Consider the following 26,458-nt stretch of genomic DNA (forward strand, 5'->3'; position numbering starts at 1 on the left):
CCCCCCTCCCTTGTCTACTATACATTCATTATATATTTCCTTAATATATTCCAGTAGTCAAAGGAAACCATACTCCTAACAAATTGATTTTTGTCATTTCTTTTAACATTGTGTGATTGTGTTACTCTGGGTGATTATTAAGTAACATTTTCAGTGCCAGTTCCCGATAAGTGATGCATTGGCATTACACATCAGGGCAAATGAAATGACCCTAAGGCAAAAAACATGACATACAAAACAGGCTGTGTAAATAAAGCAGAGCTTGTTCACAAGGCAAAGCTTCTCCCACCACAAAATGTCTTCATTCCCAAACGGAGTGCTGATCTCTATGTTAGACGTCCTCCATGCACAGTGCAAATGCCTGTCCATGCTGAATATAACAGTGTCTAGAATTGACCAGTTCATGCAAGGAGGGTGTCCTACATCAATCAATCCACACTTTGTTACTCGTCGTCTTCAAAAGGGCCAGATGTTTTAAAAAAAAAATGTCATCTGCATGTCATTCATGATCACCAACTCTGCCTTGAAGGAAGTGTCAGTTACCAAGAGCAGATTCCCTCTGACTTACAGTTATAATTCCAGTTTCAAATAATAAAGCAAGCAAAGTCACAGCTGCAACCATGATATCTCAAGGTCCACTTAGAAGTCGTCAGTGAAAGTAAAAAAGGGAAAAACAGCTTTAGGAAGCAGTGAAGATTGTTTCAGGTAGACAAAACGCATCATGGAAAGAGAGGCATATAACTGCAGGGGGAAAAAAGAAGCTGGAAGTCCATTATTGCAAACACAACACCATTTTTTATAACTTTACCCCTCAAGAAAGATCTGTGAATGTGTTCTGTGTGCAGACAGAAACTGCCCTGAGTGGAAGGCACTGTATACTGAAGCAAGGTCATGTTGTTTTTATCACATTATCCAGGTCCATACACGTAACATTGACCCAACCAGGTCAGAATACATGAGGTCTGCTGTCAACTATGCCAAGACAGGAAGGTGATCGCTCGCTCTCTGTTCCCAAAGTTACAATTCACACACTACAGGGGGTATCAGCCTTCCATTAGGACTTTAATAGAGAACAAGTCAGTGAGAAGTGAGCTTGAAGTGGTTATATGATCACGGTCAGTAGTATTGAAGACAACCAGCACTGTAAAGAAGAAGTAGCAGCCAGGTTTTTATGTGAAGAAGAACAGACAGATGCAGTTTTTTTTTTTTAGTGGTAGCTCTCTATGTTGCAGCAGCAGAAAGGGAACCTTAAGCATCTGGTTAGTAAAGCTACAGTACATTGTGTTTGCCCTGTGAACCCCATACAACGCACAAAAGCTGAGCTGAGTTCGGCTCAGGGTGGTCAAAGAGGACTACTCAAGTGGCACAACATGACAGCATTGGTATAGCACAATAATAAAGAAATCTTAAATTTTGTTAAGTGCAGCAAAGCGCATACAATTTCAGTGTTATCCAAGAGGAGCAAGACATCGACATTCTTGTCAATCAAATTAGATTTACTGTCAATCAGACAAAATATATATATATATTTATGTATATATAAAGCACCCATTATAGAAGTGGCAGAGTAAATTTTGTTCGAAATCTACCATTCAAATAGGCAACTAACTTAATTAATTTAAGACTGTGGAACATGGAAAATAAAATGTCCAAAATCAATGTGCATGTTAAAGAAATTCTACTTACATATACATCTCTATCTTCAAATTAAAAAATAAAGTTACCATTTGCCGACTTCATTTTAAAAATTGTTTGAAGGCTGCAGGACATTTTCCCCATTACTTTTCTTAGATGGTTTGTTTAAGAGAAGGCCGAAAAAATAATAGTGCAAGAGGTAATGCAGGTGTGGGTGCTCAGAGTTGGTGATGCAAACGTGAAACAAAAAGAAAAGGAAAGCATTGAGAAGGGCCTATCTCCTAGGGAGCCAGCTTGCCAACCAGTTGGCATAAATTTTGTTGCAACGTTCACTTCCGACTCTGAAACCAGACACATCTACACTGAAGTACCCAGACCGACCCCATTCCAAAAAGAAAGAAAATGAAAACAGACGACTTTTTCCCCCCAGTGAGACACACCTGTTAAGCCTGCAAAGCCTAGCAATGTTTCCCCTTAAAATGGAGATCAGTCTAAGACAGGAAGAAATACTCACAGCGAGACACCACCTGTGCATGCCTTTCACTTTCAGGACTGGCACTTCTTTTGTCTATATTTGTCTATCTTTGATTGCTTGAGATGCCCAAATCTCAAGGTGCGTCACTTATTCGTGTCCCATACACACCCTGAGTGTTTCTATGTGGTCTGTGAGCCACGAGCGTCCCCGTCAGGACTAAGGGCAGCTGGTCGGCCTTGCGCTAAAACGCTGGCAGAGACCAATGGCAGATGAGCGGCTTCGCTCACTAAGTTCTCATATTCGCTACTGTCCTCGTCTTCGTCTTCCTCGTCATCGTCGTCTTCATCGTCTTCCTGCCCTGCAGCTTGTCTGTCTAACGAGTCAGAGCTTGATCCGTCACCATTGCCAAGGTACGGGGTGCTGGGAGTGGTGACAGGATTAGAGCTTGCGCCCAGGCCGAGCCCGAGGCCCATCCCCAGTGGGCTAGGGGTAGGGTGTCCCGGAGAGCCCACAGCTTGGGGCCGGGGCAGTAGAGCAGCACTAGTAGGTGGGGAAGAAGAGGAGAGCAGAGAGTCATCCTGGGACAAGAGGTCAGCATACGATGGGGGGTTAGGTGAGGTACTGGGCCGCTCCGGAGCAGAGGGTGTGTGGAAAGTTATCCTGGACAGAGGGGACGTCTCAGAAGGTTCTGTGTTCTCCTCCGGAGTGGAATGGGAGTCGGCATTTTGGGCCTCACGGAGCCCTGTGGAACAGAGAGGAAGATGTAACTGGTAGAAAGGAATACATTAAATCACAGTAAATCAAGTTTGACTGGTTGACTGATCAAATTTTTTTTTTTTTTAAAAGGCCTGGAGGGAAAATGGATTACCTCAGAAGAACTGAAATGCTGTGCAACATTGGATTAATATTCTGTTTTGCTGTTTGCTATTCAAACCAGCACTAGGGATGGAACGGTTCAAGTAATAAATCCAAACTGTTCAGTTTGCTAATCATTGTGGGGGATGGGTGGGGAGCCTCGTGTCGACTCAGTAAAACTTCTCAACTGGCATGCATGAAGTGTAGAGTGCAGCTTTCAGTTAGTGTTGGAAATGGCAGGTGGACAAAAGAGAGTAGCTTCTTGCAGATATTAGAAAACATATTCTTTTAATTAAGATTTGACAATGAATAAGTGTTTATGTTCCTTATGTCAGTTGCCAGATTTTTGTAAAGCCAAACAATGAACTTTTTTTGCCAAATAAAAATTGTACTGAAACGAACAGTGACCCAATCAATGTAATGACATAATTCCAGTTTATAGAATCCAAAACAGGTACGTACTTCTCTCTTCTTCTGCCGTCTTGCGTTTCCTGAGAGCGATTTGTTGTTTAAGTTTGTTCACATCCTCTTGATTTTTTTCCTTCACACGTTCGCTTTGTTCTACCTCCGCACACACAGCCTAAAAACAAAACAAAAAGGTGAAAAACATACAAAAAAGAAAAGAAAAACAAAGGCGAAAACTTTCTTTGGGTCACAGTTACTCACCTGCACTTTATCTTGTAGTGCACTGTAGACTTGGAATATTGTTCGGATATCCTTCATCACACCATCTTTGTCAAAGAACTCCGCCCTGGGGAGATATTTACCAATAGATATATCCATTATATCATTCAAGACATCATCACACAGTACAATCTCACCAAGTTTGTTCACCAATATCTAACATTACAAACGCATTAGAGCCATGAAGGTATGTGGTGGTTACATTGTGGAGGTCTTCTTTATCAAAGCTAAATCAAACCTATTCTACTGGCTGTCACACACAAATATGAGCTGAATGGACTGACTGAAAATAGAGTGATCTTATCAGAGCTGGATAGACAGGCTCAGCTAAACCCCCTGCAGTCTAGATGACACTGACACACAGTCTTCATCCCTGCTACGACAGTAACAGTGGGTCTAAGTTTAGACACAAAGATACAGAAATACAAACAGGAGCATGTGCAGCCTGTCGCATACCAGCTTTCCACTGCAGTCTGTCACACACAAATGTATGTTGACACCATTTACACACTGTGTCGAGTGTAAACTAGGACTCTCTCACACTCTCTCACACACACTCACACACACACACACACACGTTGGATGCGCTGGGGTTGCACACTACCAAGAAGACTCAGGTTAAATCCCTGAAAAGCAACTCCCACTGATAAGATGAGGCAACCAACATGGGGGCAGGAGGGAGCTGCACGTTATGCCCTCAAGGTGAAGCTGTAGTATAGTCAGATAAAAACAGTTGGCTGCTGCACATCAGAGGAGACACATGGCTGTCTAAACCCACCCCGAGCCAAATATTGGAGTGAAATGGGTATAGTGCAAAAAATAACAAAAATAGCTGGGAGTCCAAACCTTACCCATGCTCTTTGATGACCTGGGTGTAGTTGAGTGAGGTGTTGGGCACTGAGGAGACTTTGTATTCCTGCTGGCTTGTGTTGCCAAGATTTGGGATTGTGAGGGTGATCCTCTGGTTGTACCTACTGAGGGTAGATGACTCGTTAGCACTGTTAAAATATGACACACTTGTTTAGAAAATGAATACTCAAATACTATAATACTAAGTGCAATTATTTTCAACACGAATTAACTTTTTTTTTGCTTTTAAAACTCCCTTCTCATTAATTCTTATTTCTTTACTTAATGAGATGGATTATGGTGACTTGAGCTGAAATGAAAAAATTATAATTTCAGCATTTGGTGACTTTATAGTGCTGATAATGTAAAATTTACACTTTAAAAACAATTCCAATCACACATATATGCACTAACTTTGTCATGTTTAACTTTCTAAACATTAAACAACATTTTGAACAAGCAAAAGTAGCGATGGGCCAATTCGACTTTCTCTCCTGATACTCATGTTATCTTCCAATACAAACTACAAATGCTCTTTTTCCCAAATTTGAAATCTGTATAACTCACTGCATGGAATATTTTTTATTTTTTATGAAATATAACATGAGGCCAGGGACTGAATGAATGCAAATGATGGCATAAACACTGCAATTCTTAATGATAAAGAACCTGTATTTAATTGTGCATTAGTCATGTAATGATCAGATCAGAGCATCCCTGTGCAAAAAACTTTGATATATTTTTTGCCCACAAGATACTGTGAGTGTGTGTGTTCATGTTGGTCAACATGCAGTTATTACCTGCTGTTAGGCCTGAAGAGCACATACTCCAGTGCGTGCGTGGAGCTGTTGGCGGTGGAGATGAAGCTGAAAAGAAGGAAGACAAGGTCGGGCACACCAAGCAGCTGAGTCAGCTGTTTGTGGATGATCTGTTCCCTGAACGACATCTGCTGTTGCGTGTTCCTCCGGAACCGGTACCAACCAATGACGTTCTACATGACCGAACACACAAATATTTTAAAAATCTGTTTAATCCAATAAAGTCACATTCATCTCACCCCATTTAAGACGAAGCAGCAAGTATGCAGGCGACTTATAAAGACTTGAGGACAAAAGGTAACATAATTAAATTTAATACAATGGATACATTTGGTTGTAAAATGTAATATTTGAAGCCAAAACTATTGGAATCTGAACTTGGTAAGTAATTTCCACAAAGCTAATCTCAAGGCTAAATTTATATTTTAAGATACACCACAAGTTTGCAACCCACCACACAAAACTTAAGTTTAAAGATAAGATAGAACTTTATTATAGAACAGCAGTTGTGGTACAAAGTTGGAAAGAATGCAAATATCTTTAGTGCAAATACAAACAAATATAAAGATTATCAATAAGGTGCAAACCAAATGTACACAATGTCAGCAATGGGAACAGTTAACTGCGCATAATAAACTGATTAATGGTAAGGTGCTAATTCAAACTATATACACAATGTAGAGAAAGTAGAGAAATTAACAAGTGAATGATGAAAGGTTAATGATCACAAAAAGAAAGCAGGTTAACTTAATTCATGACTTCTTGAGGTTCATTTCAGTGTATACCCGGTTTACAGGTAACATTTTACAGGACATCAGCCACAATGTATTTTAAATTGACAATAAAAAGAAATTCACTCACTTTCCGCCTATCTTTAAGAATGCTGTTGAGAGTTTCTTCATTGATTTTGCCTGCGTAGTCATAAAAGCTGATGAAAGAGGGGAGGGAAAAAAAACAAGTAAGTTCAACCTGATTCATCATGTTTTTCTCTTCCTCTGCCTTGGCCTACTTCTATTACCCAATCTTGTCAGATGGGGCCATCTACTGTCCAATGTCAAATAAATTCAGCATGTTCTAAAATGGATGAAAGGCAACTGGTGTATCCATTTCAATTGTCAACATATTAACAGTAACCTAAAACTACGATACCACAAGCTACTCTGTACAAAAGGCACTTTTTATTGATGGGAAAAAACAGTAACAAAAGCTCTAAATAACAAGGCAGCAACAGCTCTTGTAAAGTGCAACTTTAACCTACTTTAACTGGTCATACATGTGTCATAACAAAGGCTGGTCAGGTTTCCTGAGTGAAACAATCATGGCCAAAATCGATGGCTGTCTCCCTAATGCAGTGCCTGCTTTACAATTGTACACATGGTGACATTTTGGCTCAGACCATGTGCATTGATAATTGATGGTAATTGAAGTTGTTTGAGAATAAAAAGCTCATATCTTACCTAAACAACTGTGCACAAGGATCATGGTTATGGATTTCTGTTGGAAACAAATAGTGACAGATATTTCAGTTATGTATCATTATATATGCAAATCCTTAAAAGGTATAATCCCAATGTAATCTACAACACAGGACTGCAACCTGCCGTTTCATTCACATATTCATGAAGGTATTTGTAGTTTATATTGGGTCTTTAACAGTAAACCTGAACTTGCAAAAGCAGTAATGCTTCTGTTACTGATTATGTTACATTGGCTTTTAGTTTCAGTTGTCCTAGTTTACAACACAAAATCACGTACCAAGCAGACTCTTGTTCCAACCACATTAAAAGAGGTCATTAGCATAAACCTGCACTCTCCTTTGACAGAGTAAACTGAAGCAGAGGGATAAGTGCTCAGCAAAAAGCTGCTTATTGGCATCATTTCTGTCCTAGTTACATTTCACATTGCATCAAAGCGCAGTCCTAGGTAGGACTGAGGGGGCAGAGCAGAAAATCAAGACGCAGTAAAACCACGCAACCCACACAACTGAAAAATGTATAATCCATTGTTAATATCTTAAATATATTGCCACAGTTTGGCAGATTACAATTTAAACCGATTCCTGTGGTTCCCTGGCCTGTAGTTATGCTGAGTGATGACTCTGAACTAAACTCAAAATGTCAAAGCAAGTTAATGCAAAAGAGTAATTGTGTTTTGTATTCCCCTTTCTTTAAAACGCTCCCTGTTGTCATCAGGCTGCTTGACTGATATTAAAAACTGTATTTAGTATGTCATAATGCTGTTCATTTCACGAGACATCTTCAGCAAACGTTAACAGTTACAGTCTATAAAACAGATATTAAGGGCCCTGCACACCTACACAAGTGTTTTAACTTGAGGCGGATTAGGCTGAACTTCTCTTCGGGGTTATGGTTGGGTAACTCTATACAGCATGATGCCCAAATATGCACTTAAAGAAGGATAAGAGCTGTGCCTAAAATATGCAACAAAATAAACAGAGGATTGAGGGAGGTGTCAGCAATCTCAGTCTGTACACGCCTACACAGTCTTGGGCTCTTAACAGGCAAAATAAGTGAAATCCCCTGTGTGGGTGCACCAGGAGAGTACTGGTGCTCAGAACCTGTATTATGTGTTGTTGTAATAAGCGGTGTCTTTTTAGAAAAGGGCGCAGAAGAACTAAACATTTCACAGCAAACATTTTGAGTAATCGTAGTAGAAAAAGAACAGATGATATTAATAATATTAACAATGGCTCTGTTACATTGAAGTGTCCCAGTAAGCCATGACAGTGTAACAGAGCCAGCATGTAAAGCACCAAAAATACAAATACCACTGAAACAAGTAAGTGGAATTCAGCCATCATTCATTTTATTATTTTCACCTGTTTTCCTATGTTAAAATGTCTACCAGGAAAAGGGTCTATGAAATTGTGATCCTGTGACTTTCTTCACTGTCTCCTAAGTCTTCTGTCACAGACTGGCATTGATCAGTTGCTGCTTCTTGCTTAAGATGCCACAAAGGTTTTCGTTGTGTCTGTTTTCAGGGCTTACCTACTACTTGGAGCAATTCTGCACTGCTGATCTGTGTGTCACTGATGCTGACAGTCTCTTCTTGCCTTACCTCTCCTAATAGGAAGCCCTCCTGTGCAAATACAATTTGACAAAAAACTGTGGTTAGGGCACTAATGTAGACCTGAAACAATCAATCAATTAGTTGATCGACAGAAAATTCATCAACAAAATTGGTTCTAATCAATCAGTAAGTTGTTTCAAGAAATGCTTTAAATTAATATATATGTAAACATCCTCTTTAAAAAGGCATGTGATGGATATTTTCCACTTTTTAGGAGATTTCTGGACTAAACAAATGATCAAGTTATGAAGAAAATGACTGGTTTACAGATTTAAAGAAGGATTTACTGCAGTATTCCTACAGTAATCAGCAATTTGTGATATGATAAAGAAAGGTTAGCCAGGTGGAGAATCTTGATAAATGTTTTGAACATGAACATGAATACATAACATTATATTCTGTCCCTTCATGTAACATAATATGTCTAATTAACTTTCTGTTGTGGGACTAAATGAAACAGCAGTGTCGCCTCTTTCTCTTTCTGTCAGGAATGCAGGCAAACTTGTAAGCATCCACTCTCCATCAGCCCGGGCCGACAGGAGGAAGAGGGCATGTAAACAGCGCTGCCGTCAGCTTCGTTAACGTCTGTGGGGGAAGGTTTTCTTCCCGGTGCGCACAGAGCATCCACCCTCGATTGTGTTTCTACCACAATAATGTCAAAGGCCACAACAGAAACATGTTTTAAAGCTCGTCAGTCGTTTTGTTAGACAGTTTTGACACAACAGCCATCTGCAACCAACATTAGCTAGGTGGCTAACAAGCTAATCCAGCGATGCGGAAACGACAGAAACAAGAAGGGCTGTTGTCACCGACTCGGGACATTTACTGTGTTAGCTTGTTCTTCTTTGGATGGCACACCACACTTGTGTCAGATAACTGGTCGAGGTGACTGTAGATGTTAGCAGCACCGACACACGGAAGTCACTCGACTTAGTAGCTGAGCTAACATGCTAAGAAGCCAACTACTGAGTATTTCCTGGAACTCAAACTTTCCTAACACCGTCTCCCATATCGATCTATTAGGTGTTCATGTGTATGGCTCTCTGTAGATAAATGTTAAAGCTACACATGTAACGCGTGTGCAACTGCAGCACATACGATCCTCTTAAAATGACCAGTCACGTCTGTAGTTACACCGTCTGATTAAACCATACCTGCCGGTAAATAGACGGAACCAACACTAGCTAGCCAGCAACAGGATGATGACACTGGAAAACAACACAAACTAATGGCGCTGGTGAACAAGCAGCCACACCGCCGAACCACGCACACCTGAGCAACCATTGCATGATAGTTTGTCAACGCAACGTTGAATACTCACATGATCTGAGTTGCTGTTGGCGCTGTGATAACACACAGAACTAAAAGTATAACCTGAAATGGATGCCGCCATGATGGAAACATCCCTATCAATCCCGATGCCCCCTGCGGTTGTAGGCACGCTCCTCAAACGCAATGTCTTGTGGGAAATGTAGGCGGAGACTTGACAGCATGGAGGTCGCTGCAGAAACCCCACATGGCTGTGAAAATACCTCGGACACAGAGGAAGAAAGAGACTCGGATAACGATGTTGGACCTTCAAAGCTTGGCACTAAAGAATAGTGAGTGTTGTGCTCCGTTAGCTCCGTTGTTTATGTTAACCTATGATGCTTGGTTACGCTCTTCAAAGCTACAAGAGACAACAACAACAACAACAACAACAAAGCTAACTGACAACCCTTTCAAAATATGTTTCAGGATGTACTTTTTCTCTGTCGCTAGGAGCCACCAATTGTTTAGACATTTTGTACATCTTGTGGTAAAACATTTTTAACTCAAGTGCTCAACTTATAGAATTGACACGTCGCAGGTTTGTGAGATAATGTTAGATATGTGCTGGTAGTTAAATGGCAGACACATTGTAGGCTATTAGCTATACAAGCTTTAAACCAGGCTGCTTGTTCACTTTTATGTTTAGTTTTTGCTAACTAATTGTCATCCTTTTCTGCAGTTGGGAAGATGCATACCAAAAAGAGCTTGAGACGTTCAAAGAGATTGGGGATGTCGGGGAGATATGGTAATCATATATTATTATTATTATTGAGTATTGACATGCTTGCTATTGCCATAACTAACCCAACATTCCCACTGGGCATGACTATTTTAATGCCAAAATGCAATGATTCCTAACAAGATATTTGTTGAATGCTGTATTTTTTTTATTTCTGACCTGGCCTGTCTGATTACTAAAGTATCTCTGTTTCCATCTTTGTGTAAGGTTTGGTGAGGAGAGCATGAGCCGTGTGCTGAGATGGATGGACAAAGCTAAGATCCCAGAAAATGCTGCCATTCTTGACATTGGCACGGGAAATGGAGCCTTTTTAGTTGAACTGGTGTGAACAGAGAGAAAATCTATTCTTTTATTTCACAGTCCACCTCCATTGTATTTGAATGATGGCAGCAATCTCAAGACCTCGACAAACACTATCAGCAAAATACTGAATACTGCTAAGGGTTAAGTGTAAAATATGTTTGTGATTTTAGGTGATCTGAACCTTTAATCTATAGTTTGTAAATGGCAGCTATGCTTATCGTGATGACCTTGTTAACAAACTACTCTTCTCAGACATTTCTATAACAGTTGATAAGCTTTGTTTTCACTTCTACTTCTGTGTATTTGTGTCAAGGCCCAACATGGATACACGAATCTGACTGGCATAGATTATTCTCCAGCATCTGTACAATTGGCCAGAAATGTTCTGCAGGCAGAGGACTTGACGGATGTCACTGTAAAGGTGAGTTCAGTACTGCTGTACAGTTAACTTATACTAGTATCGCACACATTTAGCAGCCGCAGGGGCTACATTCTGTTCATGTTTACTGGGATAAGAAGTGACCAGCAGTTGGGAAATGGAAATACTTTCTTATTAATCCCCTTCATTCCTAAATCTCAATGATAAAATATAGCTTTAGGCACACCGTGAGCCAGCCTGGGCAGGTTAGAGGAAGCATTACCATGTGGGAGAGTTGGATAGGAAGAAAACCCTGAAAGTGATGGAAGTCTGCCCACCATTCAGATTAAACCACCTCAAACTCCAATGAACTGGCAGGATTTAACACATCTGCTAACATGTATATGAAAGAAAAACAAGGTCTTTCAAATGCTGACTGGTCTATAAGGGATGTGATGAGTGAGTTTTCCTCTCCTGTGTGCATAAATACAGATGCATATATGTTATATGCATCACACGCCTATGATGGTGTGTGCTTTGCTTGGGCAGAAAGCCTTCCACTGAAGTCAATATTGACCTTTGCTGGACTTGACTGGTGGGGTACTGTGTGTACTGTGTGTGTGTGTGTGTGTGAGTGAGAGTGAGAGAGTAATGGTATGTTGGCATCTTGTGAATTTCTTCAATATTGCAGAATTCCAAAATAATTTCTGTCAATGTGCTCGTTATTTGTGTGTGCATGCTTGAATGGAGTCTGGGGGAGTGAGAGGAGTTTTAGCTCCAAATAAAAAAAAAAGCTTCTTCTTCAGGTCTCTTACCTCAAAGGTCAGTCTTGGTTTTAAATCTATGTCTCCATGTGCATTAGTCACTCTCTACTGCTGCTTTGACACGTTCACCATGATACATTCCTTCAACATCTTCCCAGTTTTTCCATTTTGCAGGCTCCCACTCAAATTGAACTCATTTAAGTTGCAACAATATATATAGACATCTCTGTCTCCAGTGAATCAATGTTAATGCATTTTGGTGTGAGTATGTGGCTCTTGAACTCTCCCCAGAGACCTGGTGTTCTGCCCTCTGTCCAGATAAAGGGCTCCTTTCACTGGTGGTATGGTGAGGCTAGGAACCTCAGCAGAATTAACTGCTGTCATGGCAGCAGTTGGAATTTAGTTTTAAAGTTTACCAATGAGGTATAACACATTTCGTTTTGGTTGATGCTGAAAGATTTCTACTGCAGTTCACTGTGTAGTTTACCCTACGCCTAAACAGTCAGACTAAACATTAGGAGCCATATTGTGTATTTACTGTAGAGTTGGTCTGACAAACATTTCTTTAATTCTTCACTTTTTCTCTATTTTAGGAGGTGGATTTCCTCAACTGTGAAGGGGAGCTAAAGGGTTTTGATGTCTGCATCGACAAAGGAACATTTGATGCAATAAGCTTAACCCCAGACAACGCCAAGGAGGGCAAAAAACTCTATGTCCAAGCTGTAAAAGATGTTCTTAAAGACAAAGGATTCTTCGCTATCACTTCTTGTAACTGGACAAAAGAGCAGCTGCTAGACAGATTCAGTGAAGGTGAGGGGATATTCTTAAATGAATTACTGTATGGCTGATGATTTTGATTTTGTTTCTGTCGAATGTTTGTCAGTATGCAGCTCTCCAGCAGTCATACAAGGCTGAATGAGTCTCTAAAAACTAGCCAAATTAGACAGGTAATTCTCTGTAAACCCGACCTTTGATTGGACAAAATGTAAATTAGGATTATGTCATGTTATTCCTTCCCCTATTCTACCTTACCATCGCTGAAGCACTTCTTAGTATTTTTGTTTTGTTTGTTTTTTATGGCTGCCTGCAGCGGTTTATTCATAGTTTTAAAGTAGGTCACTACTAGTATCTATATATATATATATATATATTATATATATATATATATGAAGAAATCCACATGAGTTGGATGTTTTGGAGTATCCGTATTGTATGAAAGAGCCAGACAGTTTGACAGGCAATGAGGTTTTGGTCAGAATCAGTTATGATGCAAATAATGAGAAAATAGGGTCCCTGGTTTGGCAATGGCTACTTAGTAATAGCTTACTAGATTAAAACCTAATACAAATAAAGGTTTATATTAACAAAGTGTTTGCTGTGGTGTCAATGACATGTAGACTTTTAAGATAAGTGTGTGCATTTGACTACATTACATATGTAACAATGAAGTCATTTCACCCAGTTGAACTCTGGTGTTTCTTTCTGTGGGCGATCAGCTTGTTGATTTCCACATTTTACCAAGTGAATAAGAATGAACTGCTGCCAAGAGGAGAAAAGAAACAATATATCACACGCTTTCTTGACATCTAGAAGCGCTATGGAGCTGTTTTTCTCTGAGTCCGTCCCCGTTTTGTTTATCTCGCACAATCACACAGGTGTGTAGACATTGCTGCCAAATGTGTCACACTTCATTGATCAACAGTTTGCAGTAAGACACCAAGATATGCTGCAATCCGACCACAAAGACAGGGAATAGTAAACATGGATGTAAACCATGCTTGATTTAAAATACTAGTGTTTTATAAGGAATGAACTCCATTCAACACATGTATTAGAACTCAGCCATACACACACATTTGTTTTAGTTAGTAACACTAAATTTAAACATAACGTTTTTTTACAAGAAAACTCCATGGCACCTTGAAATGCATGTGTGCAGTGTTGTAATTGGGTTAAACTACTGGCAAAACGATCCTTTTGTATGTGCAACAGTGTGATTTACAGTTATGTTCTCTGGCATGTAACATCTTTATATTTGGGTGTTTAGTTGTCTGACCCCCAGTCAAAACACAGACAGGGTGCCACGACTGTGACAGTTACCTGGCAGGTTGTTAAGCTGCAGGCAACAACAGCCTTGTAAAGTCAGAATTTCGGCAAGCTTCCAGTAGCTGTCACTCGTCTCAGTGTAGTCACTTTGGAGAGCCTGCAGGGGGCCAAAGGGCCTTGAGATCTCATCTGTCACACTGACAGCCTGTCTTTACTAGGCCCCAGGAAGCACCACAGATGGTGGATGGATAGTTCTTGACTCCCAGTGCTTGTCCTAACCCCTCTGTAGCCATAGTCGGCAGAAAATGATTCTTGGCATCTGTGTTTAAGACAGCATGTTAATGTTTTAGGCAGTTTGCATAATGCACATTTCTTAACCTGCACATGTTCTCTGTGTTGCTTCACAGGATTTGAGTTTGTACAGGAGCTGCCTACACCCAATTTCCAATTTGGAGGCAAGACAGGCAACACAGTGACAGCACTCATCTTCAAGCGAGTACATTGATCACCCCAGAGAATATTTTGTATTTTTTTGTACAAGACCTGATTATGTTGTATTAATTTTTTTAAGCTATGTGTAACTGTGTGGGACAGGTTACTTGAAATAAATAAATAACTTCTGTTGTACTGTCTGTACATTCACCCACAGTGCTAAAGGCACATGTTCAATGTATTTATATGAAATTGTTCTGTAATATTTGTAATGCGTTCATGCAGCCAAATAACTATTTCAGTTTCAGTTTCAGTTTCATGCATTACAAATGTATTCTGTATTACTTTTAAAAAAGGGCTTCAAGACAAAATCCACAATCATTTATACTGAATACTTTTTCCCTATTCCATAAATCATCTTATATCCCCTCAAATTACTTTGCAAGGACCCTGTTGAGGGCCCTGACCCACAGTTTGAAAACCGATGTTCTGTCTTACCAGGTAGTTAATTACATCCATCTCTCGTGTTGTGAAAAATAGTCTGTACCTAATTGGCTAAACTGGAAACCAGAAGAGCTTGGGGTCCCGAGGACCATGATTAAGAACTTCTGACATAATAAATAAACAACAGGCTATGGCATCTGTTGAGGAGAAGCCAATCTGCCATTTCCTTCCTCAATGGCATCATTAATAACTGCCAAACTCTGGATCCTAATTGCATGCTCAGGCCAGTGGTCCAATGGGAGCTGTCGACATCGAGGCAGGCTGTTGAGTAAACACATGCGAGCTTTACAAGAATTACTGCCTGGAATTTTACAAGGCTCTGGATATCCTGCCTGGATGTGCATATTATGCCCATGTCTCACAGAGATTTTTCCCATGAAGTGAAACCACCTCCGTTGAGCTCAATTGAATAAACTCTCCTTTAACTTTGTCAACATTCCCTCTCACTGTCTTTAAAACATCTTGTAAGGCATCTCTTTTAGTATTTTTCATTGAGTCACAGTGTCATTAGATTTTAATAGGTTATATACTTAAACCCACTAAATCCCCTTGCCCAGGTGCTGTTGCTAAGAAACAAGCTACACCGCAATCCTGTTTGGCTTAATAAAGTCAAGAGTTTTTGGTCAGTTTTGTGGATACTTCATTTAATAATCTTTCAGAAACTTTACTGTTAGAGAAGTTGCGTAGAACATTTATGAAAAGCTTACAAAGCCATTTAATTGTAATAATATAGTGATGTGTTGTAACGTCTGAGTGATGTGCTCTTGACTTTGGGTGTGTTCACAGTTACATGTATGTGTGTTTGTCATTTTGAAACTGGGTATACTTCGCCCCATTGTACAATCATGCAGGAAGTCAAACTGACTTTCTTGTTTAAAGGGCCCATTTTTATCACAAGGGAAGTTGGAAACCATTTCTTTCTACCTTTTGAAAGTATTTTATTACCATCCACCATAAAGTAAGTAAAACATAAAACCGTGGATCTTGCTGGGTTGAACTCAACTGTACAGTACATTTACCACCGTCAGCACTTTCATGGCTTTTGGGCTGGCACATATTTGAAGCTACACTTTTATTCCACTCATAATATTAACCTATAAGCTTTTAGACTTGATGCCATAGCCCACTGGCTGCCCTACCAGCATGAATACCACGCTTTCATTTTAACCTCTCAAGTGTGATACTGCAAATATTTATGTTTTTTCACTCCATCTCCCTGGAAACACGTTTGAAGGTTTCCTAATAGGATTTTCGTGGATTGATTGAATTACTCCACCATGTAGCAGTGGAGTTTTTCCATGGCAGGAGAGCCAATATGGAAGTGGGAAAGATTTCCTCTTTCAAAGCATTTCAGACCTGTTCACACTCCTCCCTTTGAGTGATGACTACCATTGCTCAACAGCAAGCCATAGTTAGAGCTTGTGTGTTTTTTTATGATCTATTTGAACTTTTTCGATACATGTCTGGGTCATTGATTTAGTCTGATTCCGAGTACAACAGAGAAGGGAACGACCAAACGGCAAGGTAGCCACATTTTTGGTAGGTAATGAGTGTGACTGTAACTTCCCTGAACTACTTAAACGGCAACCCCTATTAGCTTCATTAACATCAATGGGAAGCATAGTAATACAAAGTAGCACATGAGTATCGTAAATGCCTGAGGGAGGACCGCAGCGGAACATACCAACTCGGAGGGGGGGGGGTGAGCCGCGTTTGTTGTAAATGCAACTTTAAGCCGCGTGTCGTCAAGCACTAAATACGTTTGTTGTTTTTAATACGTAATTAACTTTTAACGTTTTATACGTACCGTAAGCTGGTACTGCAGTCGGTAAACAAGCAGGCTAGTCGACCCATCTTCTTCTGGTCTCCCCCACGGTTCGACATGGTTTGCCCGGACGCGGATATTGTTACAATCAGCGCTGCAGGCTGAGAGCAACAGTGAGCTCTCAGCTGCTCGCAGTCTGCTCAGTCCTGCGCTGGCAACGCTAAACTGGCGGCTGCAACTGCGAGAAACTTTTACTCCTTTTTTTTCCTCCTTCTTTCTGCTTGTTGTTGAAGATGACCTAACTTCGAAAGAGCCTCTGCTGGCCAGGTAATAGGGAATTTGTTACAGATACGTGATCAATTGTAACTGTGTTCAGGCATGCATCATCATGTTTCTTCTTCCACTGCTGTGGAGTTTACTTTCTCTGCTCATTCTGGGTTTCCTCTGTGATTAAGACGTTGGATGACATTGTTGGGTTACTTTTGGGCACAGATCAGAAAACAGAAATGTCTTTTTTTTTTGTCGAGTTAATTATAATGGCATTTTGTCAATCGGTCAATGCTGCCTTTAAACCAGATCAGGCACAAAAAAGTGCAGCTTCTGGCATGTAGCACTCTCTGTTGATGTCAGATTATTGACTCCAGTTTAGTTATTACAACATTTCTGGACTAAATCAGCTGTGTTGTGAAGTTTACAAATGTGTCTCAGGATCTGAAAGAGAAAATCTGCTGCTTTTGCTCGCCCAACCTGTTGCTGGCATTAAAGGTTTCTGCTTAATAACCTGCTTAGAGAAAGAGAGAGAGAGAGAGAGGTGGTGGTGGGGAAACAAGCTCTTTGAGCCAGCAAGCTCCCCTCTATCTATGAGCCCTGGTAATAAAGCTCAGGCTGTTGTCAAACTCAGTACCTGTAGTTGTAGAGGCGGTGTAGTTGCTGTGCAGCTCATATTGACACACATCTCCTCACCACAACTTGAGAAGAGATTGAGACCAGCTTGAGTGCTTTGAGTCATAAGACCTGGTTGCATATCTCTCACCAATCTCCACCACACATTTAGGTTTGTGTTTCCTCTTGAGATAGTCATCTGTAAAATACAGGCCTAATTCCCCCGCGTATCTGAACGTTGTTCATCAGAGGAGGTGATTATTTATTTTTTTTATGCTGAAGAGGCTGAAACTATGTGTTCTTCCTCAATTTTGTTTCAGTTTTTAGAGCAACGATATAAGGCTGCATCCTTGAAATCCAATTGAAACTGTTATAGTCCATTGTTATGACTACGTGACGGAGAGTCATATATCCAAAATGTATTTTATTAAATATGTATGAAACTGAAACCGAACTTACCCATGTTGAGAACTGATAAGTTACTGATAAGAGCACACAGAAGAGTCCAACCACCCTGAGCCTGAAAATGTTTTATTGTCAAGTTAATAAAGTAATTTGTCTTTTTATGATATCTAATGTGTGGTGGCTGTATGTCTTAATCACGGGACAGGGTTCACACTCATTTTGAAACTACTTTATTATCTTGTTAGTCCAAAATGAAAGGCAGTTACACTTTTGAATATGGAGCACAGTGGCAGCGAAGCACTGAACTGCTTATTTTTCAGTGTTGTTTCCTTTCTTTTTGTGGGTTAGGAAGTGCTTATGTTTTGCCCTCTCTGATATTGCATGACAGTTGATCTTTGTCGACACCATAAACACAATACCACGAAGAACTGGTTTGGTACCGGGGTACCCTAATTGAAAATACCTGGAAATATTTCTTCTGCCGCCATGGTGACAGTTGTCCTTGACTCGCTGGGATGGCGGGCGAGTTTAGGTAAAGTGAATGTGAATTGTCAGCAGCTGACCAAAGAGTCCTGCTCATAAAATTCTCTCACACAATGCAAGGTGTAGCTGAATTTCAGGTTGGAAATGGAGCAGAGAGCTGGGCAAAGATTTAATCACATGTCAGCTCTAGTGTCTAATTACAAAGAGGTTGTTGATAAGGGTTCCTCACAAATACTGGTTGGGCTCAGAGGAAGCCTGTTCTGCGTATTTCTGATCTGCCTTTCCAGTTTTATGAAAGATTATAATGATTACACCTTGCTCTGATTTCCAAAATAAACCGCTGCTGGAATGTTACAGCTTGAAAGTGAACAAGCAAGTGCATTAGTTTTTAATACAGTCATAACACAAAATAGCATGAACTTTGAGAAAATATAATCCAATATTATCAAAAATATAAAATTAAATCAAGTATCTCGGGTACTGAATATGTAAACTAATATTCTGAACAACCATTCATTGGCAGTTTGGTATTCACTCAAAATTATTTCAATATTCTGCCCACGATCTGACTAAACGGGAAGAAGCAAGTGACACATTCTCATCACAGTTGCTGATAATTACTTTTTGCTTTTAACATTTTTAGTGAAGCACAACTTGATGCACTGCAATTGTACGCCACAACAGCTCTGGCATTGTTAGTCAGCAGACTTGTTTTGGATATACTATAGACATAATTTATGGGAGCAATTAAGGCCGGTGGGTTTTTAAAGGGGATCATTCTGCACTCCAGTGTGTGCTTAAGACGCACACATTTGCAACGTCTTTGTGTTGCAGGCAAAAGGCCCTATTAGAGCCCCATTCTGTCAGTGGGCAGCTGTGTGACTGTGTGCTGAGCAAGCCACTGGTCCATTCTGTCTGTGTGTACAACTCTCCCTCAGTCCACACACTGACGCACATTACGCCACTTTCCATCCTCTGTCACTTTCTCTGTTTTTGAATTTCTGTATATTTTCAATCTCACTTTTGCCTGTGTTTTTTTGCTGTTATTTGTCTTTCTCTTCTACTCATACTGTGGTTCCCCTCTTTCCCTTGTTCTCTGGCCCGAGGCATTATGCAAAGCTACCAGAAAAGGGTTGTTAGCCATGCCTGTCTGTGCCTCCGTGCTACTCTCTATTCATTTCAGAGGCTTCCCTTTCTTCTCTGTGACCTGCAGTCATAACTGCTGCTTCTTCAGACGCACTAAAACTCATACCACGTGGCTTCAGCGAATTAAAAACAAGCCATAGTCATTTCAATCTATCTATATATTTATTTTAACGCTGTCATTCCTCATTTTGTATATTCCTTCCTCATTAACATGATAGATTTGTAAGTCTGGCGTCTTGACGCCCACAGAGCCAAAGACCTGCAGCTGAAAAGAAAAGAAAAGAGGCATTCTCACATACACCAGAGAAGCACTCCCCCAACCCCCCAAGACAGGCACCAGGCTCTACTTAGAGATGAAAAGCATTCTGGGATGCAATAGGAATACTCCCATCAACACATCCCACTGTGGCGTTTCTATGTGGTGATAGTGAAGAATCATTTAAAGTAAAAAAAATAAAATAAAAAGATGTTTTTTGACTCTCAAATGAGTGACTTTAAACCCTCTGGGTCTTCTGAAAAAAGAGAAATAACTTGTCTGGTATAGATTTGTTTGTCAGAGTTTGTTTGCATATCCAGTATCTGATGGTATTAAAGTGTTTATGCAAAGGTTGTTGGGTGTGCATGCATGCATAACCTATGTTCTTTGAGAAAACCTATAGTCCAGATGAGCTAATGTCTTGTCTTTTGTGGCCTTGTTTCATCATAACACCCCTGTTATGAATGACAGTGGTTAGCATTGTTCAGTTTATTTTCCTCAGGCGCTTTGAATTGGCTTCTCCTCAAAATGTCAGCCATCACATAGCTTCTGTCTGTGGTGTGAAGATAGCTTTTCTGTAAATCCAGTCTGGTGACTGACCTTCATCCCCTCCCTCCCAAAAAAGCAAGAAAAAAAGAGAAACGAAAGCTGACACGGACAGCCTAATTTGATGTATTTATAGAACTTGTTTTTCACAGTTGTGCCAAAACTTAAGCAAGGTACATGCCTTTTACAGTTAACTGCAATGGCTTTTACTCATACAAGCCTGACACTTTATGTGTTACATCTTCTAAAAGTGACTCTTTGTACAAGCCTAGGCTTGAGAACAGAGCCCAGTTTCCTGACAATCCTGCTTACACAAAGAAAGCCAATTATCAGTGACATGTATCATAACTCCTGGCTGTATTCCTTTACGGTATATTCTAATTGGTTCTCTGTAGTTGCGTTTGACTCTGTCAGTATGTTTTACATACACCTGCATGTCATTCCAAACATCAGCACAAGACTAAACACCAGCAAACAGGAAGATGTGCAACCAATTAGCTTACTGGCAGCAGGTCAGCTGATTCACTGTAGAATGCCAGGAAGTAGATATAGGATGGAGTATCTAATAGAAGTATAGCAATATATTTTCAGTCCCATTCCAACTTATAGACTGGTAAAAGGAACAGATGGATACAAAAAAGGTCGCTCCACAGAAGGGTTGTAACAATTCAAACTGACAACAATTTGATCTGAGTCTTTCAAAGATTAGATCAAATCACACATTCTGCCTACAATTTGATTTGATAAGATTTGATTAAATTAAATCGTTCCCATGAGCACAACAGCTCTATAAATATAAACTGTAAAAAACAACAACAATGATGAGTCATCACTGTTACAACACATGTACGCCTTGCTCTAATGGACAAGTTGTTTTAGTCATTAGCTGTGTTAGATGGCAGTACGTAGCTGGCATCTCAGTAAAAACACCCCAATGTGATACATCTGATTTACACCCCTAATACACACTATGCTGAGCAGTCAGAGGGTCCATATGGTGAGCTGAGCCCCCTCATGAATGAATGAATGGAGCGATGGAATGCTGCTCATAGTTTTCTTTCTGACATTCTCCCACTCATACACACTCTCAACTCACCCAGAATACACCTCCTAATGTGAGCATGCTATTATGTAACCGCAGTAATGTCACTTTATTGGTTGATTGGTAGTGACAATCTGTAAACATCACTTGCGTACACAACATAGGAGTGGTTTCCTTATAGAGCTGAGCACTTGGACCGGATTGCTAGCAGTGCTGGAGGCTCCCATGTAATGTATCCCTGATGGATTAAGGCTCTGGTTAGTGTGCACAGAACAGAACAGGCACTCATGGATAATGGAAGAAACCACAGACGGAAAGGCAAGGATTGATAGTGGGGGAAGTGTAATTAGTGGGGTACCTGATGTATGGAGAGTCATGGCATGCAAGGGTCACTCCAGGGGGCAAGAGGCCCCATACCTTCCTTTGCTCAAACTGAAACACCTGATCCTACGCCTGTCAAGCTTCTTAAGATTTTTAGTTAACTAAGTCCTGGTCTGAGACAAACACACACACACAGGGGTTGACCTCAAATAAATTTCAGGCTGCCCAGTTAGAGAAGCTCTGTTGTGTTTGCAGGTTGCATGTCACTCTGTTACTGTGCTTAGTAAACTGGCCTTGTTCAATAGTCCAGTTCCTATAACACACACTGATAAAGAAATGATGAGCTGTATTATTCTTCACTGGCTGGGTGATGTCTGCTTTTTTACAGATCACCAGTTGTCACTGTTTTTGTGTTTGTGCTTAGTTGCTATGGCTACCTATTAAAGTCCTAGAAACATTGTACTGCTTAGTAACTGTTTTATGAAGTAACTCAGAGTGAAACTGACTCCTGTAATATCTGTGTGATCTTACTGAATTGATTTTACTTGAAGAAATCCCTTTAATGCTTGGTATTGTGACTAGATAATTAGGCATTCATTTTTGTACATTTCTTATCTGATAGGGAATATAACTATAGCAAATAAAAAAAGTTAAATCTTAAAGCTGTTACATGTAAGTTAACATAGTGGGTCACTACTTACTGTATGGTGCAGCTTACTTACTATAAATGTTAATGTGATGTTTTTTTTTAAAACAGACAAAGTCCATGAGGAGTTTTATCTTAAAGTTAACTTGGTGTTAACTCTATTCATGTATTTGATAATGCGTTCCACACCCAATTCAGCAGCGGCATGTGACCACAAGGGAAGCAAAACCCATATACTGCAAAGGGAAGTGTGCTTGCATATGTGTGTTATGCTTGTGTGTCTTCATACCAACTGAGCAGGGACCTTTCAGATTGACTTGTAAGAAGGCAATTCTCAAGAAGTTCTTTTGAATTACTGCGTCTGTTTTCATTGCAGATTTGTTGTTATAGGTAACCACTCCCATTCCAAAGTCAAAAAATAAAGTCAAAGCTCTTTTTAAATTGCTCATTAAGTAGGGGCTTTAAGTGCTGGCTGTGTTTATGCAGAGGCTGATGGTCACTGTCGTTGGAGAAACGTTCAGGGGAATCTGCAAAAGGAAGCCAGGACCTGACCACTGACAACGCATAAAGTTTGACTGAATGAGCTCTTCATTGTTTATGTACTTCTGAGGATCTAGGGTGTGATGGCGTGTTGTTTTAGGCCAGTGTTCCTGTGCCAGTGGGTACTGGGGTGATGGCCAGAGCATTCAGTGGTATGTCTTGACCTCCCTAGGACCATTTTTACGACCTCAGCCTCATTATATGAGAGAGGGGTGGCTGTGTGTTCACCCTGAATTAACAATCCACACTGCAGACTTTCACAAAAGAACAACTCTCACTTTCAATCAGCCCAGACTACAAATAACCCTAACATGCAAAACTATTCCTTCTGATGTTTTAATTTTGTTTCGTATGGCCGTATCGACTACGTAATCTTACCATAAATATGTCCTAGCAATACCAGCCTGAGAGAAAAATATCAGTGTATCACTAACATTTTACCTTTTTAAAATAAGAATCTAATATGCACAAGGTTTTTCACTTGTATCACCCATGCAGTGTTTTGTTTGTTTGGTCCTCAACATTTCATTAGTATGAAATGAGGTTGGTTTCTTTCAGCTGCAGCCACCGATCAAAGACTTGACACCAGACGCGCTCCGCACAAGTATGCAGTAACCAGAGCCAATTGGTGATGGACACCAAACACCCCGTCACAGAACTTTAGGGGGCCCCAAATAGGCTTCTATTCATCTGCCTGTACAAATCACAGCCTGGGCAAGGAGCCATATTATCTTAGCTGCCCTTTCTAGTGCCCTCCTGAGTCATTGGCTATTGTGAGCCAAGAGCTGCTGTCTGCACCACAGCATACACAAATCTGACTGGAATTACCATTAGATTTCAGTCCACAATGCAGGTCAAATATAGTTAGAATTCAGAATATTTTCTAGGCTCAAATAATATCATAGCTTGCATTTGGTGATGGAGCTTTCCTTCTAATAAAATGACAGTTGCACAATTACAGAAACCAGAGTTGACATAAAATTGCAAAGACAAATGTTGCTCCTTCTTGTCTGGCAAGGCTCCGTAGACATTTACTTGCAACTACCGTTACTGCAAGTAGGGTCTATAATGATGTAGATCAGTCTGACTATATGAGCCCATCTTACTTCTGATCCCAACTTGCTGGCTGCTGTTTGTCAAGCTGGAAAAACATGGCAGCCATCCTGAAAATGGCATTTTCTTTGTAATAAATCTTTACAATCTTTGTAAATTAACAGAACTAGCACATCCAGTTGCTGGCTCATGCATTGTTTGAAATAGACAATGGCTTGTTTATATTATTGAGTACAGGATTCTCAAGAAGGGTTGAGTCAAAGTATAATTTACGCCACTACCCTTTGTTTGCTGATTCATTTAGCTTTACAGATACCATCAAATGATTCTCAAGAAGGATGTGAAAATGAGCATGTGAGGTTTTGGCTGGATTTTTGGAACTTGGTTAGTGTCCAGTCCAGTCAAACTTGTCCTGCAAACAAATCTGTTCCTGGATTTTCTTTAGTACGACAGCAAGGTCAAACAAAGGTTTTTCGAACAGTGAGATTCACTTTGAGCAGTGAAAATGTGATCTGATCAGTAGAGGCTCCACACAAGTGCTCTACAGTTCTCTTTCCATTAAGCTCTGGTTTCCCCATCATGAGGAGTCGGTTCATTAAGTAAGCATGGCTCCAGGTTTGACTTCACACTCAGTCTGCCCTCTCCCATGACCTCACTTGCCAGTCACTACACACTGCTCACACACGAGTGCAGGTTAGCATAAACAGACATGCACCTACAGACACAGCCACACTTGAACTGCTGTTTCAGCCCTGATGGAACAAGTCACACTTCCTAACAGCATCAGTCAAACAGTACATTGTAACAACCTTACACATGACCGTCATGCTCCTCAGCTCCCACACTCCCACTCACACTCACACTCACACTCACACACACCCTGCTCCCCTGCCCATTACTCAGTGTCAGTCCTAATCAGTAAAGTAATCTGCAAAACTGATCAAGAAGTACATTCCCTCCTCCTCTGACTCCTACCACCAGCACCAGACCCTCTTGCCTGCGGAGGCCCAGTTGTGCTCCACTGACTCTCTGGGATAAATGGAGATAATGGGAGTCATATGCTAGCAGTTGGTTTGGGGCAGGCCTACATGAAACATTTATAGTCTTCATGTAGTCATGAGGCTGGAGAAGAGGGAAGGGACAGAGATGACATAGTGAAGCATCAAGACAGGACTAGACTGGTATAAAATTGCTTCAAATGAAATCCCTGTGTGTGCAACCTGCCCATCTTTTCTTTTATGATCTGTGCCTGTCCCACAAAACTCATTTAATACCCAGTTACCACTTGCATGCTTCTCTCTTAAGCATGTTATATAAGTGCAACAACCCTAACTTAACATGAAACCACATGTTACACGGGCAGGATAACATGGCAGGCCTGGAAGATCCATTAGCCTCATGTGTTGCTCCACAGCAGAAAGCTGTCATTAGCCAACAGTTGATTGGGGGATCTGAACCATGCTGGTACTCTCTAATTGGATGCTGTCAGTGTTTGGTGGTTGGTAATGAAGGAGAGAAGCTCAAGCCCAAGGTCAATGCTATTCCTGCTTCCCCCCCCCCCNNCCCCCCATACTAAGGATAAAGAAAGCGTAACTGAACCTGCCCCTCATTTACCTAGATCTTTCCAATGCATTAAGTAGTATCAGAATGGCAGAGCAGACATGATGAGGCATGTTTGTCAAAAAAAAAAAAGCATATGGCCTTATATATAACTACCTCCGAGCGTTTTAAGAGTTTGTGTTTACTGCAGCACTGTCTGTGCTTTACCATCTGCGGGTGCAGGCAGTCAATGAGGCAACCACAGTTCCATATATGTTCCTTTTCTATTCATGTTTCTTAACCACATCTGTAGTCATGTGATGTCTTTTTCCCAGATTAGCTAAGCGTTGCTTTCTGTTATAGCGCGGTTAGATTCCCATATGTTCTGTGGATTATATTGACATGCCAAATGTTCCATAATACAGGGCAATAAGGAAACAATTTAGCATATGGCAGCATGTTTTGTTTGCAAAGACAGTAGCTTTAATAGGCGTATAGCTATATGGAGAACTAAGTGGTTAACTTACAGGGTGTGTGTCAGGGTGGTAAATGTTAAATGGAAAAACACAAGTCAGCTACACTTAACTATATCAGCAGTGAAAATGCTATTCATCTCATTTTTTTGGTAAAAATGTCTCATTGGTGTAGACATCAGTTGAACCATTGCTGTAGGACTAGAGACGTAACTGAGCAGGGTTCGGCTTTGTTTTTCACCTGCCAGGCAAGTAGATTTCTGACCAACTCTCCTGATGTTAATTTTTATTTCCCCCTATCCAAATTATCAAATAACCTAGCCTTGCTCTCAAACTTGTGGCAAACTGTGCAACAGTTGGGAGCTTCGCCCACGTCCTTAAACTCCTGTTTCCAGAATAATTGAAATGCTGATGAGAAGGAAGTTAGAAGGGTCACTTCTTGGGTACTTCCACCATCAGCTCTGGAAAAAAACAATGTGCTAAACTTTTTTTTTTTTT

The 26,458-nt window shown here is 40.5% G+C and overlaps 3 protein-coding genes across 3 annotated transcripts in view; 2 read left to right on the plus strand and 1 right to left on the minus strand.

The window, feature by feature from the left end:
- Positions 1-12: 12 nt before the first annotated feature.
- Positions 13-9,842, minus strand: abraxas2 (abraxas 2, BRISC complex subunit). Its single transcript, XM_035663140.1, has 9 exons — positions 9,728-9,842; positions 8,325-8,415; positions 6,774-6,810; positions 6,178-6,244; positions 5,299-5,489; positions 4,501-4,623; positions 3,632-3,716; positions 3,428-3,545; positions 13-2,852 (listed from the first exon to the last, which is right to left on the minus strand). The coding sequence occupies exons 1-9, from the start codon at positions 9,797-9,799 to the stop codon at positions 2,290-2,292; spliced, it is 1,347 nt and encodes a 448-aa protein (XP_035519033.1). The 5' UTR covers positions 9,800-9,842; the 3' UTR covers positions 13-2,289.
- Positions 9,843-9,846: 4 nt separating this feature from the next.
- On the plus strand, positions 9,847-14,550 carry eef1akmt2 (EEF1A lysine methyltransferase 2). The gene is made up of 6 exons (XM_035663141.1): positions 9,847-10,007; positions 10,397-10,462; positions 10,664-10,778; positions 11,073-11,180; positions 12,475-12,691; positions 14,335-14,550. Exons 1-6 carry the CDS (start codon positions 9,862-9,864, stop codon positions 14,430-14,432), a joined length of 750 nt encoding a protein of 249 aa, XP_035519034.1. The 5' UTR covers positions 9,847-9,861; the 3' UTR covers positions 14,433-14,550.
- A 161-nt stretch (positions 14,551-14,711) lies between these two features.
- Positions 14,712-26,458, plus strand: part of LOC118329155 (protein FAM53B-like) — a 25,290-nt gene continuing 13,543 nt past the window's right edge. The window contains exon 1 of the mRNA XM_035663139.1: positions 14,712-16,955. The gene's annotated coding sequence lies outside the window, so the exon portion shown is untranslated. The remainder of the gene's footprint in view (positions 16,956-26,458) is intronic.

This window comes from Morone saxatilis, unplaced genomic scaffold (genome assembly GCF_004916995.1).
Source record: "Morone saxatilis isolate NCDOM2014 unplaced genomic scaffold, NCSU_SB_2.0 Contig19, whole genome shotgun sequence".
Lineage (NCBI taxonomy): Eukaryota > Metazoa > Chordata > Actinopteri > Moronidae > Morone > Morone saxatilis.

Bases quoted from the DNA above. Each gene is read 5' to 3' on its own strand.
- eef1akmt2 (XM_035663141.1), top strand. From the start codon at position 9,862: ATGTCTTGTGGGAAATGTAGGCGGAGACTTGACAGCATGGAGGTCGCT. The intron at 10,008-10,396 runs GTGAGTGTTGTG...CCTTTTCTGCAG, and splicing joins AAGCTTGGCACTAAAGAATA to TTGGGAAGATGCATACCAAA. The intron at 11,181-12,474 runs GTGAGTTCAGTA...TCTCTATTTTAG, and splicing joins TGACGGATGTCACTGTAAAG to GAGGTGGATTTCCTCAACTG.
- abraxas2 (XM_035663140.1), bottom strand. From the start codon at position 9,799: ATGGCGGCATCCATTTCAGGTTATACTTTTAGTTCTGTGTGTTATCAC. The intron at 8,416-9,727 runs GTGAGTATTCAA...GTATTTGCACAG, and splicing joins CCAACAGCAACTCAGATCAT to GAGGGCTTCCTATTAGGAGA. The intron at 3,717-4,500 runs GTAAGGTTTGGA...ATATCTCCCCAG, and splicing joins CAGGTCATCAAAGAGCATGG to GGCGGAGTTCTTTGACAAAG.